The sequence below is a fragment of the Crinia signifera genome, unplaced genomic scaffold, assembly GCF_055691185.1.
Source record: "Crinia signifera unplaced genomic scaffold, ASM5569118v1 HAP2_SCAFFOLD_301, whole genome shotgun sequence".
In the NCBI taxonomy this organism is placed as follows: Eukaryota; Metazoa; Chordata; class Amphibia; order Anura; family Myobatrachidae; genus Crinia; species Crinia signifera.
The window spans coordinates 47,078-60,781 of NW_028142194.1; the positions used below are offsets into that span (position 1 = coordinate 47,078).

Consider the following 13,704-nt stretch of genomic DNA (forward strand, 5'->3'; position numbering starts at 1 on the left):
GCAGCATGGTTTTGTGCATTAAAGAAGGAGTTTGCTTTTGCAAACAAACCAGAATCACCACCGTAATCCATTTTGTGCTGCTTAGCAAGATGTCCTCGCAAAGATTGCAGATAGTTGGTAGATGGTGTAAGAATCCTCATTGTTGTGCAAGAAGCTGGTGCGGATAGTGGAATTTCCCACAACTTGCTCAGGTGGGAAAATGGCTGTAAGCCACTATGAGAGAGACACATGGGTTAATTAACCATGCCACGTGGAGATTTAAGCTCATAAAAATAAAGTAAAAACTGTATGTATAGCAGACCATCACATATAGACATTGAACCCTTTCACAATAAACCCAGGTCGCCCATTATATACAAGGCAACCGGGTTTAACCCTTCTGACAAGGGCATAACTGCCATAGGTGCAGGGGGTGCAGCTGCTATGGGGCCCATCTTTACTGTCTAAGTAATGTTTTACATACATTTATTACCATCAGTTGCTAAATAGGGGGCCCTTACAAACTTTTGCTATGGGGCCTACGCATATATATATATATATATATATATATATATATATATATATATATATATATATATATATATATAGTTACGCCTCTGCTTTCTGATGGCCAGGGTCAAATTGTCAAATTGGTCGACCCGGGTTATTCAGTTTGATGTTATCACACTGCACCTTGACCCGTCAACCCGGCAACAACCTGGGATTTACAAATGGAAAAATAGGTTTTTAAGATCCAGAAACAGTTCACAGCGCTAACAAACTAAATAAAAAATCAAATAAAAAATCGTGAAAAATAAAGTGAACAAAATCAATGTGGGATTTAGTTGCAGTGTGAAAGGGGTATAGGTGATTACCGAATGTCCAATCAAAAAGAGAAGGAAAGACACCAGAGGTTGGGGTCACTAGTAAGAGGAGGGCACCATCCTTTGGCCCTTATTCTGGTTGGTGCGGTCAGAGCCGCACACGGGGCTCCGACCGCACAAACCAAGGGCCGCCCACCCGACGGATTGCCACGGCCGTCCGTACACGGACGGCTGGCGATCCGCACAAAAATGGTGGAGGCTACGCCTCCACCATGGTGGGAGCTGCCCCCTGCCTTCGATGGTCGACGACCATCGAAGGCAGGCCCGCACGCCGCGGCAGCTCCCGCAAGCTCAGACCACACGGACAATCGTCCGTGTGGGAGCTTGAAAGGGGGCTGAAAGCTGACATCCGGCGACGTCAGCTTTCCGCCCCCATGTCATGGTAATGAGGGCGTCATGCCCTCATTACCATGCATACGCCCCGCGTTTGCATGGGAACGCCCATGAAACGCGGGGCGTACACATAGGGTAATGAGGGGCTGAAGCCCCTCACGCCCCTATACGCCCCCTTTGCGGCGGACGAAATCCGTCTGCGGCGAAGGGGGCTGCACATGCGCAGAATGACCTCTGCGCATGTGCAGAACAAAAACATCGGCGGTACGGCCGCACGCGGGCCGTACCGAGCCGAGTAGAATAAGGGCCTTTGTTTCCCCTGAATGCCGGGAATGAGGCCGTGCAGGGCCAGATTAACTAGCCCCTCGGGAACCGGAGATACCGCCAAGCAAAGCTGGAACGTTTTCCCCATAGGACAACATAGGACCAGGTTCCAATGGCTGCCATTTCCTGCCTGGCATTACTGGTAGAACTCAGTCAAACCCAAATCGCTGGGCCTTCAGTCTGATACCAGGCTGGTCCATATGAGTTCATTCTAGATATATTGCGGGTAAAGTGATTTTTATCATTTCTGAAATGTAATTTCATGGCTGTTCATGTTGTTTGAGGACAGATTTCTCTGTAACCAAACAGCCCAGTTTCACAGGACCAAAATAATTCAAAGCCTACATATAAATGGGTCAGTTGGTTCTGAAGATATAGCTGGTTGTTTAAGGGGGGGGGGGGGGGGGGGGTTCTCTCCCCCTCACACCAGAAAATGCAGGTACTAGGCTGATGTAAAAGGGGCCAGCCCCGGGAATGTCCCTGCATGATCCTGGGACCATATTCCCAGGTAAATCCCTGCATTTTCTGGTGTGAAAGGGGTATTATTTCAAATAGCCGGGACCTGCAGTGCTCTGAATACAGCCGGGCAGCCCCCGGCTGTCAATGGCTGTCCTTTCTGCCAGCGGCGGCTGTCCCCCAGTTACCGCGAGCATGTATTCCCCCCTTGGCAATGAGCATGTAATCCCACAGGGAACCCCTGGCAATGAGCATGTAGGTAAACAGCACTTATGTAGCATAATTTTAATAGGCATTATGGTGTTAGGCATAATACGTAGTGTGGCGAAACATGTAATAGGCATTATGGTGTACATTTTTAATGCGCAATGCCCCTGTTTATGAAGCATATTGTGCTTTATTGCTCAATCTTTTTGGTATAGTGTGTATTTTGGCTCAATCCATGTGGCAAAATGTGAATTCTGCCTTAATCTGTGTGGCATAGTGTGAATTTTGACTCAATCCGTGTTCCATAGTGTGAATTTTGGCTCAGTCGGTGGGAATTTTGGCTCATTACATGTGGCATAATGTGTAAGAGGCAAATACAGTATAAGGGGGTAACTATTGTGTTGCATGATTTGTATAAGGGGTATATGGTGTGGTAAACGTAGGTGACCACATAAAAGGTGCTGAAATGTTGTCTACCAAGTTTCATCTTTCAGTATTTTTTTTTTATCACTGGAGTGCCGCCTCACCCCGCAAGTATCTTAGCACCTTTGGGGGCACCCGCCAATATATCTCCCTGGATTTTTCCTATGCCAGCACCCTGCCTTTTCCAGGCATATATAATAAGTTGAAAGTATTTACAGAAATAGAAACACACCCATGAGCAGACCACCGAAACAGAACATTGGTCACACTACCCACATTATAAGGTGCTGGCCACCACCCCTATTATTGTGCATAATAGGTCCTTGATCATTTTCAGCTCCAGGCCCATTTAGACCTTAATCTGACAATTGGCGACTGTATACGGATAACACAATAACGCAGAGACACGGCACAGACACACAGGAAACCGGATACTGTATACTGAGTGAGGTACAAGATCGCGACTGTATACGGAGACCACAGTAACACAGACAGATGGCGCAGACACACAGGAAGTCGGATACTGTATACTGAGTAGGGTGGCCAATCCCGGGATCGGCGGGATCCCGGGATTTGGCCCCCAAAACGCCGGGATTTCAATCCCGGGATTGGAATTTCCGATCCCGGGATTTCGGGATTAAACTGCGCATGCGCAGTTTAATGCCGGGCAGCGTCTGAGCACTCAGACGCTGCCCGGCTTCTCCCATACCCCGCAGTGCGCAGCGTGACGAGGTCACGCTGCGAGGTCACGCTGCGCAGGGCACAGCCGCACGTCCACGGCTGCCCGCCCAGCGCTCCCGGCCACACGCCCGCCCACCCAGCGCTGACGGCCGGCCACCCGCCCACCCAGCACTCACGGCCGGCCACCCGCCCGCCCACCCAGCGCTCACGGGGACCCAGCGGCAGCGGTCCCTGTCCCTGCCACCCACCCAGCGGTCCCTGCCACCCACCCGCCCACCCAGCGGTCCCTGCCACCCACCCGCCCGCCCACCCAGCGGTCCCTGCCACCCAGCGGTCCCTGCCACCCACCCGCCCGCCCACCCAGCGGTCCCTGCCACCCAGCGGTCCCTGCCACCCAGCGGTCCCTGCCACCCACCCAGCGGTCCCTGACACACGCCCACCCACCCAGCGCTCGGGCGGCCAGGGTGTTTTTTATTATTAGGGAAGCCAATCCCGGGATCCCGGGAATCCCGGGATTGAGCATTTTTCAATCCCGAATCCCGGGATTGAAAAAATGCCCCGGGATTGGCATCCCTAATACTGAGGGAGGTAAAAGATGGCGGCTGTATACGGAATCCGGATAACACCAAATAAAATATAATAATAACACAATGACAATTTTCAGGTCACTTTTCTCTTTACGCACTTCTTTATACAGATAGAGTGGGCCTTGCTCTTGTAGGTGACGTCGGAAGATTCGCCATCCGCCATCCCCCGCCAGCTGCCGTGTCCCCGCCGCCTGCCGACGGACGCCCCGGGTCCCCGCCACCCCCCCCCTAACCCTGTCCGTCTCTCTGAAGTGGAGACGGACAGGGTTCCCGTCCCCCCGCCAACGGGAAACTGAGACGCGCGTGCGAGACGCGCGCGTCTCAGTCAGATGGGGTGCCTCTCGCCAGATTTTGGCGCTGGCGCAGCGGCAGCAAAAATGAGAGGCGCTCCATCTGTATTACACTATTTATCTGGTGTATTAGTTATGTGCCAATCAGTTTTATGATAATTAATACTATTTATATGTTAAACAATTGTATTACACAAATGCCACCACCAGCCTCTGTCCTTCCCCCACTTATTCTTCTCGGGTATATAGATAATATTATCTATACAGAATATTTCCTGCTGAAAATAAATATATAGATAATATTATCAATATATAAAAATAAAAATCAGGTTGTTTCGATGTGTCCCTCCCTTGCCACGTGCTGGGTCTCGGGACTCGAACCTGCAACCTGTGGCTCCCCGTAGCTTGGACTAATAGACACGCGCCACTGTGCCAACCAACCAGAAGAGAATCTCTGTGTAACTCGTAGCTCCACTGCAGTGACGTCATCCGCTCTGTGCTGCACCATCGCCACCTATTGGCAGCTGATGGAACTACACCCGGAACGACTGTGTAATCCTTGCTTGCATACAGTACACTGAGCTCCGCTCCCGGTCATCTCCCTGCTTCTGCGGAAGTAGGGTCAGAGTGTCTGCTCCTGCCGCTGCTGCAGTGATGTGGGTCCCAGTACCTTGGATGAAAGAGGCTTCCAGAATATCAGGCTCATGGGGAGGTAAGCAGAGGGGAGGACATTTAACTCCTAGAAGGTTACTATGCGGAAGGGGGGTGGGGGTCTTTTGTGTACACAATCATGCTACAAATAAGATGTAATAACAGGTCTGGGGGGTTTGGTTACTGAAGTACTGCTGTTCTTCTGGAGGGGGGGGGGGGCGTTGGACTGGAAGTGCTGCTTTTCTACTTGGGGAGGATTTACTGGAAGTGCTGCTGTTCTATTGGGGGGTGGGGGGGGGTGTACTGGAAGTGCTGCTGTTCTGCTGGAGGGGGGTACTGGAGGTGCTGCTGTTCTACGGGGGGGGGGGGGGGGTGCTGGAAGTACTACTGTTCTACTGGGGGGTGGGATACTGGAAGTGCAGCTGTTCTACTGGAGGGGGGTCTGGATGTGCTACTGTTCTACTGGAGGGGGGACTGGAAGTGCTGCTGTTCTACTGGAGGGGAGTACTGGAAGTGCTGCTGTTCTACTGGGGTGGGTGTATGGAAAGTGCTGCTGTTCTACTGGGGGGGGTTACTGGAAGTGCTTCTGTTCTACTGGGGTGGGTGTATGGGAAGTGCTGCTGTTTTGCTCGAGGGGGGGGGGGTGTACTGGTAGTGCTGCTGTTCTACTGGGGGGGGGGGGTATTGGTAGTGATGCTGTTATAGTGGGGGGAGGGGCACTGAAGTGCTGCTGTTGTGCTGGGGGGGGGGTACTGGAAGTGCAGTTCTACTAGGGGAGGACACTGGGAGTGCTGTTCTTCTATGGTTGCGGGGGGGGGGTGATATTTAAGCTGCTGTTGAGTGATCGTGGGGGGGTGGTAAATTACCTGTGCTGCTGAAGCCTCTCACATCCTGCTCTGTCCCCACACTTATAAAATCTTTCACACCTGACCACGCACTCCATCTGTAGCCTTTGCTGCCGTGCCTGCCTCTACCTCCATTGCCATGGCCCTGGCTCGGTCTGGGAGGCGAGGCTCCGGACTGCATGAAGGAATTCCTATTTCCAAACTTATGTAAAGTGCAACGGAATATGCTGCGCTATATAAGAAACTGTAAATAAATAAATAATATGTGTTTCAGCACTGTATATGTATTCTCTATGTGTGTGTGTTGGCAGTGTGTATATATATGCTATATATCGCGTGAACATCCCATTTTTTTGGGACGTTCCGGGGCCGGCAGTGGCAGGGGGGTGAAGTTGGTAGTCCCCCGTATTACCTGACGCTGGGCGCATCTATTCCTGCAGGCAGAGGGACTGACTGGCCAGCAGCTCACAGCGCATAATATGATGTAACAATGGGCCTTATTTTGGTTCATTCTTTCTGACAAAATCCTCTGGGCTATGGTGACTCGGCTTCCTCAGGAGAAAGTCCCAATTAAACACTACAGGAGCCTGTCTGATTTTTATTTTTCAGCCCAAATAATCCCGCTTACCTCTCCTTAGTGGAAAATCACTTTTTCTCTCTGCAAGATGCTGATACAGGGTCAGGTTGAGAAAGGGCAGAGCAGCCCAGACCATCCAGTTCTGCACATTTACAGGGCTACAGTGGCCGATGACCATTCAGACAGTTTGACAGGTCCCCAACTTGTCTCTCTACACTCCTGTCTGTCACATCCAATCAGCAGCCGTTCCCATTTTAACGGGCCACTGGTTGCCTAAGACGGCCATTGTCTCACATAGCAGACATTGACTGGATCAGTCAGAAGACAACTTTATAGACCCAAACTCTGAGATCTGACTCCACTAAGATGATGTTTTGTTTCATTCCCAATTCCGAGTCTGGAAGGACAACGTGCCTGCACTCGGATCTGCTCCGGAAGTCCTGAGTTCGGGTGGGTTTGGTTCCAGGAAACCAAACCTGCTCATCTGTAATATAAATATGTCTCACCTAAGGTGTACTTGTGAAGCTGGTGGCCATATTAAATCTTTTAAAAGACCATGTTTGACTTCAACAAAAAAAAGTTTGCCTGCTTCCACTTTTAAATAAAAACATGCAACCTCTTTTTATACATAAATATTTTTAATATTTTTTATTTTTTTGCGTCAATATTAATCTGTTGTGTGATTTGCTTTCTGCCGGTAATTGAATGTAGGTGACCTCAGAGTCCGATGTGACAAATGCGTTGGAGGTGGCCCGTTCCAAGTTTGGAGGAGTGAATATTGTGGTGAACTGCGCTGGGATTGCCGTAGCTATAAAAACCTACAACAAAAGCAAACAGAGGCCGCACAGCTTGGAAGATTTCCAGAGGGTCATAAATGTAGGTTTAAACGATATTAGAACTATATTTTCTATTTTCTCTGTTTGTATAAGCTATTGTATTAAAACCTGTATTTTGGAAGAATTTCTACAGTTTTCAATCATTTTGAGTGTGAACAAATAATGGGCCTGATTCAGACCCGATCGCAGGGCGGCCGATTATCGGACCACTGCACATGGTATGCGGTAACATGCGCAAGGTCCCCCTGGGAATGAATACAGTCTGCATCAAGGCCAATTTACGCTGCAGCATCAAACATCAACTTGGATAATTTAGCGATTAAATTACATTAGTACTGGTTTTTGGTGGTAAGATAAAAAGGGATGCGGTCAATATGCCGGCGGTCTAAATATCGACGCCAGAATCCCGACCGCCGAAATGCCGGCACTTTGTCCACGACAACCATAGAGGGAGAATAAAATAGTGTGCCCGTGCTACGGTGTGCCCGCAAGGGGGGTCGTTCCACAGCCCCCCCTTGTTGGCATTGCGGCGCTCGGGATTCCGGCGTCGGTATTCCGACCGCCGGCATATCATACCGGACCCGATAAAAGTTGTTGTTTTATGTTATTTGCTATTCTTAGGTGAACATTGCCGGAACTTTTAATGTTATTCGTCTAGCGACAGCAGAGATGGTGAAGAATGAGCCAGATGTTGATGGACAGAAAGGAGTCATCATTAATACTGCCAGCATCGCTGCCTTTGATGGACAGGTCAGGCTTTTTTTTAATTTTTTTTTATGTAATGACCTAAAATTTTTGAGTATGAGAAAGATGTATTGTGTCATCTATATGTATTTGTGTTTTGGATACATTCCTCCTACAGTAAATGGAGGGTCTGTCTCTGAGTTGACCTAGAGCGGTGGCACTTCCAGCTAGAAGAAATCCATGCGACTATCCCCCTGCATTCAGCGACCATGACATCTCTGCAGCCTTCAGCTTGTGACAGCGGCATCATTACATTCCTTTGCATCTGCCCCAACCCATTCCTTCATGTGGGAGATCCTCCTGAAACCTCTAAACAGGCTGCAGCTTTGTATACATGGTCACGGGACACTTATACTATGTGCAGACACCTCACTACCAACCAGTGATGCCCATTCATCCTTAAATCAGGAGAGATACCGATGCTTATGATTCCAGTTGCTTGTAATCGCTTTCGGTTGTGTACATAGGGGTATGGGTCATAGGGTCGACATATATTTAGGTTTTGACCACTTAAGAGCAACACATGAAATAGGTAGACGTGGGTTGGAAAGTCAATACAACTGATACATTAAGTCGACATGAGTTTTTCACGTTTTTGTTTTGTTCCGAATTTCGCTGTAAGTCGACATGAACCCCATATCAGTGTACCGCGTCCCTTCGCATGGCTCGCTGTGCTTCGGATCCTATCGTATTCTCCTTCCACGCCCTAGTGGATGGTCAGGTCGGCTAAAAATAAAAACCATGTGAAAAACGCATGTCGACTCTCCCATTGTCGACCTAATGCTTGTGTAGACCTAAGACCTGTCAACCGTTAGTGGTTGACCTAATGTATGTTGACCTTTATAGTGCCAACCTAGAGGCTGTATCCCGTACACAGATGCGGACTCTTTAACCTTTACATCTGCAAACTATTCCTTGTGCAGATTGTGATAGTGATTTGTGTGCACATGCGTACACAGCTGCAAATGTATTTATTTTTTGTGGACTTTGGACTTGCTAATCATGTCAAGTGAAGTGAGACAAACGCTCACATCACATCCACCAGCGCCATGGCAACTGCATACATATACTCAGCCTTGGCGCAAAAGCATAGGGCCTAATTCAGACCTGGTTGCTCATCTGCAAAGTTGCAGATGACTGCAACTAGATAGCCGCCGCCGAGACAGACAGAAAACCTGCGCAAATCTGTGAGTTCCAGTCTGTGTACATGTGAGTAAGTCTGACCCTTCTACAGTTCTGCGACAGGCTGACCGAAGCACGCACTGGCGTTGCACTCTGCGACAGGCTGACCGAAGCACGCACTGGCGTCACACATCCTCCCTTAAAACGCCTGGGCAGGCCTGCATTTTTCTTTTTGGACACTCAGTTAAAAAAAAAAGTTTGGTTACCACCCCCCAAACGCCAGCTTCCTGTCAATCCAGTTTGCTATTTGGGCTCGCGCATGCGCACTACGATTTGTGCACATGAATATCATTCCATGATCAAACGGATTGCAAATTCGCACAACAGCGATCAACTTTGAATCAGGCCCATAGACTTCCGAAATGAGTGTCTGATCATGAAGAGTGGACGCGCCAATAGAGACACTGGAGGCGTGTTTCTCTATGTACATGATCTCATCTGATTATGGAAACTGGATTGACCCGTCTTTCTGCTTGCCGACATTCCCTGTTTCCTACCTTAAACAATACCTTCCTGTCAATAACTGCGCTGAAATTCTCATCGAGAGCGGCATCGCAACTCTACCGCGGTGCATGTACAGTCTACCATTAATTGCTCAGTCTTGTGGACATTGACCATGTATTCAAGCTGGAATTGGGCCCTGTGTGTATTGTGTTTTCTCCTTTGGACTCTTTAGCAAACAAAGCACTTTTTTTTTTTTCTCAAATGGACAAAACCATGCTGCTGTAGGTGGGGCAGATGTAACGTGGGAACCAACCCCCAGTGCTGTGAGGCAGTAATACTAACCATTACATCGTCCATGCTGCTGTTTTTGTTCCTACACAATTGTTAAGTTCTGGGTAGCACAGTAATCTGTCCCTCTCCCCCTCTAATTCTTGTGTTTAGCTAAGGACATGTAAGATAAATGTGTAACTGGTGATTGCACAAGGAAGCAGGTGGAGATCCTGAGGTCCAACGGCACCGTGCTCCTCTCTGGCGTAGTGTGATTTCCCAGCATGGTTTATTTTATATGTATATGAAATTGCCTACTTCTGGTTATTTGTAATGTGTCACATGAGCTTTGCTGTATTGGTCACATTGTGTACTGTTGCAGGTTGGACAGGCGGCCTACTCTGCCTCCAAAGGGGGAATTGTAGGAATGACGCTCCCTATCGCTCGAGATCTGGCTCCACTTGGCATCAGAGTCGTGACCATCGCTCCTGGTACTTTCCTTTTTATATCTGTTTTACTTGCATAAATGTGACCTGCTAGGGCAGGGAAGGGGAACCTTTGGCCTTCAACTGTTGTTGAACTACACATACAAGCATGCCGTGCAACTATTTAGCATTGTCAAAAAGCAAAACTGTAGCAGAGCATGCTGGGATGTTTACTTCAGCAACAACTGGGAGCCAAAGGTTCCCCATCCTTGCACTAGGGAAACATTTGTTTATACTACCTGATGCCTACACATAGTGAAGGCAGCCATTTTGTGTCCAGCACTAATGTTCTTGGGAATGATGCCTAGTCATACATCTATGACCAGCCCTACATGGATAGTAGTTGGGGGATTCTTCAGTGAGGTCATTTATTGCTGGCAATAAAGTTACGTTTGCCAGGCATCCTTGTGACTCTCCCCCCCCCCCCCCCCTCAACTTATTCATATGGGACACCTGTAGTAAAGAAAGAGGGTCCCAATTATATAGATATAAGTAGTTTACATAAAGTCAGCAGCCATTTTATTTCTTAAGCAACTCTTTATGCAATTGCAGCCAGGAAATTCACTACAAACTATAAATTCTGATTAGAGTTTTTGTGAAATAGAATGCATTACCACACAAAATGGCTGCCTATGTTGTGTCTGTGACTGATGCTCTCTGTGAGACTGTTACAGCTGAGGAAGCCTGATTCAGATGCGTTTGCAGTGCTAACAAAGCAGCAGCAAACTGTGAGGCAGCCGCCTACAAGCGAACAAACGTCCATCAAAGCCATCACAACATGCTCGGCAACTGAGTGCGAGTGGTCCCATTGTGCCTTCATGGCTGTTCAAGAATACACATGGGAGTTGTGATGGTGCCGTTTTTTTTATGCATATAAGACCGCCTTGTTTTTGCAGACACTCCCCGCTGTCTCCGTGACTGAGTTTTCACTGCGAGCAGCATTGTAAGTTTACCTTGGTGCCGTGTGCTGTCTCCCTGTTGTACACTTGTAAAATTGTTCCTCCTTAGTCAAGACTAGATATGAGTGACTTGTTGTGCTATTCTTACTCTAGGAAAGGTTTAAATTATTAATAATGACCCTTTTTTCTTGTAATGTTCCCAGTGAGGCGTTATGGAGTCTGGTCCCCCCGCTAAAGCCCCATACACACTGGGTGATTTTGAGTTTAAAGCAGCTCAGTTTGTTGTACCAGCCGCTTTCCCCTCCAAAGCGGCCTAGTGTGTACGGGAGAGTGGTGATGCGCGCTCTGGCATCATCGCCAGCTGCCGGCACTCATCTGCTGGTATTACCAGCAGATGAGACCGGGTGGACCGCTTTCCATAGCTTCCTACTATGGAAAGCTGTCCACGCCCTGGAGAAATCACTGGGCAGGGGGAAATCGCTTGGTGTGTATGCACTTTGCTTGAACACCGTTGGCTTATTTAGTACCTTCAATTTTTTTTATTTAAAATCTGTTCTCAAGTATGAATATTGCAAAAACCTAGACCGCTAGTGAGCCTTGGGGACCAACATTGGAAAACATTTTTTTTTTTCTTGTGTAAGATTTTTTCTGTGCTCCGGAACACTGTAAAATGTCACCGAATATTCTGTCTTTCCAGGCTTGTTCGCAACCCCTCTCCTCCTTGGGCTCCCTGAGAAGGCAAGAGAATTCCTGGCCAAGCAAGTACCTTTCCCCAGCCGACTGGGACACCCTGAAGAGTATGCCCACCTGGTACAAACCATTGTAGAAAACCCCATGTTGAATGCAGAAGTCATTCGTCTGGACGGTGCCCTTCGTATGCAGCCTTAAAGTTAGAATCTTACGGGGAACCACCAAACCTTCCGTCCACGTCTTAAAGCATCGCTACTGGGTTACACATGGAGTTGTAAGGCTATGGTGGCATTGATGCCAGGAATGTACCCAGAAATCTATCACTAGATTATTCTAGAAGACGTGGAAGGCCAGCAAGATTTTCTGGAACTGTGATTTTGACCTAATTCTGTTTATGCGGTTTGTAGGATAAAATTAGTTTTCTGATTATCGGATGCTTCTGCTCTTTGATTCATTTTGTTCTTCTCATTGAACATAACAAGTGTTCATTTGGTGTGGGTGGAAATGCATAAGGAACGTCATGTGATACATAACACCAATGGAAACAAATAAACTATGGAAATACATCGGATAACAAATGCATTTTTTTTCTTTTTAACAATTTTATTTACAGTTTCTTATATAGCGCACACATATTCGGCAGCGCTTTTACAGAGAATATTTGAACAATCACATCAGTCCTTGCCCCAGTGGAGCTTACCATCTATATTCCCTACCACATGTACGCACACATACAGATGTTCTAGGGTTAAGGGATTGTGGTAGGAAACCGGAGTACCCAGAGGAAACCCACACAGGTATGGGGAGAATATACAAACACTGCACAGTTAGAGCCATGGTGGGAATTGAACCCATGACCTCAGTGCTGTGAGGCAGTAATGCTAACCATTACACCCATCCATACTGCCCACTTAGCCCATGGTAACATGATTCCACAGCCATGTTAATATTGCAAACGGGGTGTGTGATGGGGAGAAGGGGGTGTAGAGTGAGGTAGGGGGTGTTTAATGGGTAGCAGGGAGTGTGTGATGGGGAGCGGGGGGCAGAGAGTGTGGTGGCTGGGGCCAGGGCCGTTTCTAGAGGCGGACAAGCCGTGCAGCAGCCCGGGGCGCAGCACGGCTTGTCCGCCTCTGTTGAATAGCCGGGGCGCCCGGCAGCTCCCCCCACGCCGCTGCCCCCACCTTACTCCGCCTCTCCCCGGCTTCCGACACTGTTGGATAGCCGGGGCGCCCGGCAGCTCCCCCACGCCGCTGCCCCCCCCTTCCTCCGCCTCTCCCCGGCGTACGTACGCCGCGGCCACACCAGCAACAGATGATTTGAAAGGGGAGGAGAGGAGCGCATAGCGCGTCTCTGCCTTCCCCTGTCTGTGTCACTGGGCTGTTAGCGAATCATCTCGCGGGCCGGCAGCCAATCAGGAGCCAGCCCGCGAGTTATGATTGGCATAGTGAAGGGGAAGGAGAGATGCGCTAGAATGCGCTCCCCTGATCCCCTCCCCTCCCCTGGGAACTGATGAAGCAGCAACAGCAGCAGCAGGAGACCCGGACTCTGCTTTCCCCAGCAGCAGCAATGGTGAGTTGTGCTGCTGCTGGGATATAATATTCTAGCACTGTGGGGGCATATAGGTCTTGCACTGAGGGGGGCATATGTGTGGCACTGTGGTGGCATATATGGCACTGTGTGGGCATATGTGTAGCACTGTGGGGGCATATGTGTGGCACTGTGGGGGCATATATGTGGCACTGTTCGGGCATATTTGGCACTGTGGGGGCATATATGTGTGGCATTGTGGGGGCATAGCTGTCACTGTGGGGGCATAGCTGTCACTGTGGGGGCATATTTGGCATTGTGGGGGCATATATGTGTGGCACTGTGCGGGCATAGCTGTCACTGTGGGGGCATATATGTATGGCACTGTAGGGG

General features: G+C 49.0%; 1 protein-coding gene across 1 annotated transcript; it reads left to right on the top strand.

Moving 5' to 3' along the window:
- The first annotated feature begins 6,912 nt into the window (after nucleotides 1-6,912).
- LOC146055083 (3-hydroxyacyl-CoA dehydrogenase type-2-like) lies at nucleotides 6,913-12,350 on the top strand. The gene is made up of 4 exons (XM_083168188.1): nucleotides 6,913-7,113; nucleotides 7,695-7,823; nucleotides 10,093-10,201; nucleotides 11,792-12,350. Exons 2-4 carry the CDS (start codon nucleotides 7,743-7,745, stop codon nucleotides 11,980-11,982), a joined length of 381 nt encoding a protein of 126 aa, XP_083024314.1. The 5' UTR covers nucleotides 6,913-7,113; nucleotides 7,695-7,742; the 3' UTR covers nucleotides 11,983-12,350.
- Nucleotides 12,351-13,704: the final 1,354 nt, after the last annotated feature.

Coding starts and splice junctions, on each gene's coding strand:
- LOC146055083 (XM_083168188.1), top strand. CDS start 7,743: ATGGTGAAGAATGAGCCAGATGTTGATGGACAGAAAGGAGTCATCATT. Junction 7,824..10,092: donor TCGCTGCCTTTGATGGACAG/GTCAGGCTTTTT, acceptor GTACTGTTGCAG/GTTGGACAGGCGGCCTACTC. Junction 10,202..11,791: donor AGTCGTGACCATCGCTCCTG/GTACTTTCCTTT, acceptor CTGTCTTTCCAG/GCTTGTTCGCAACCCCTCTC.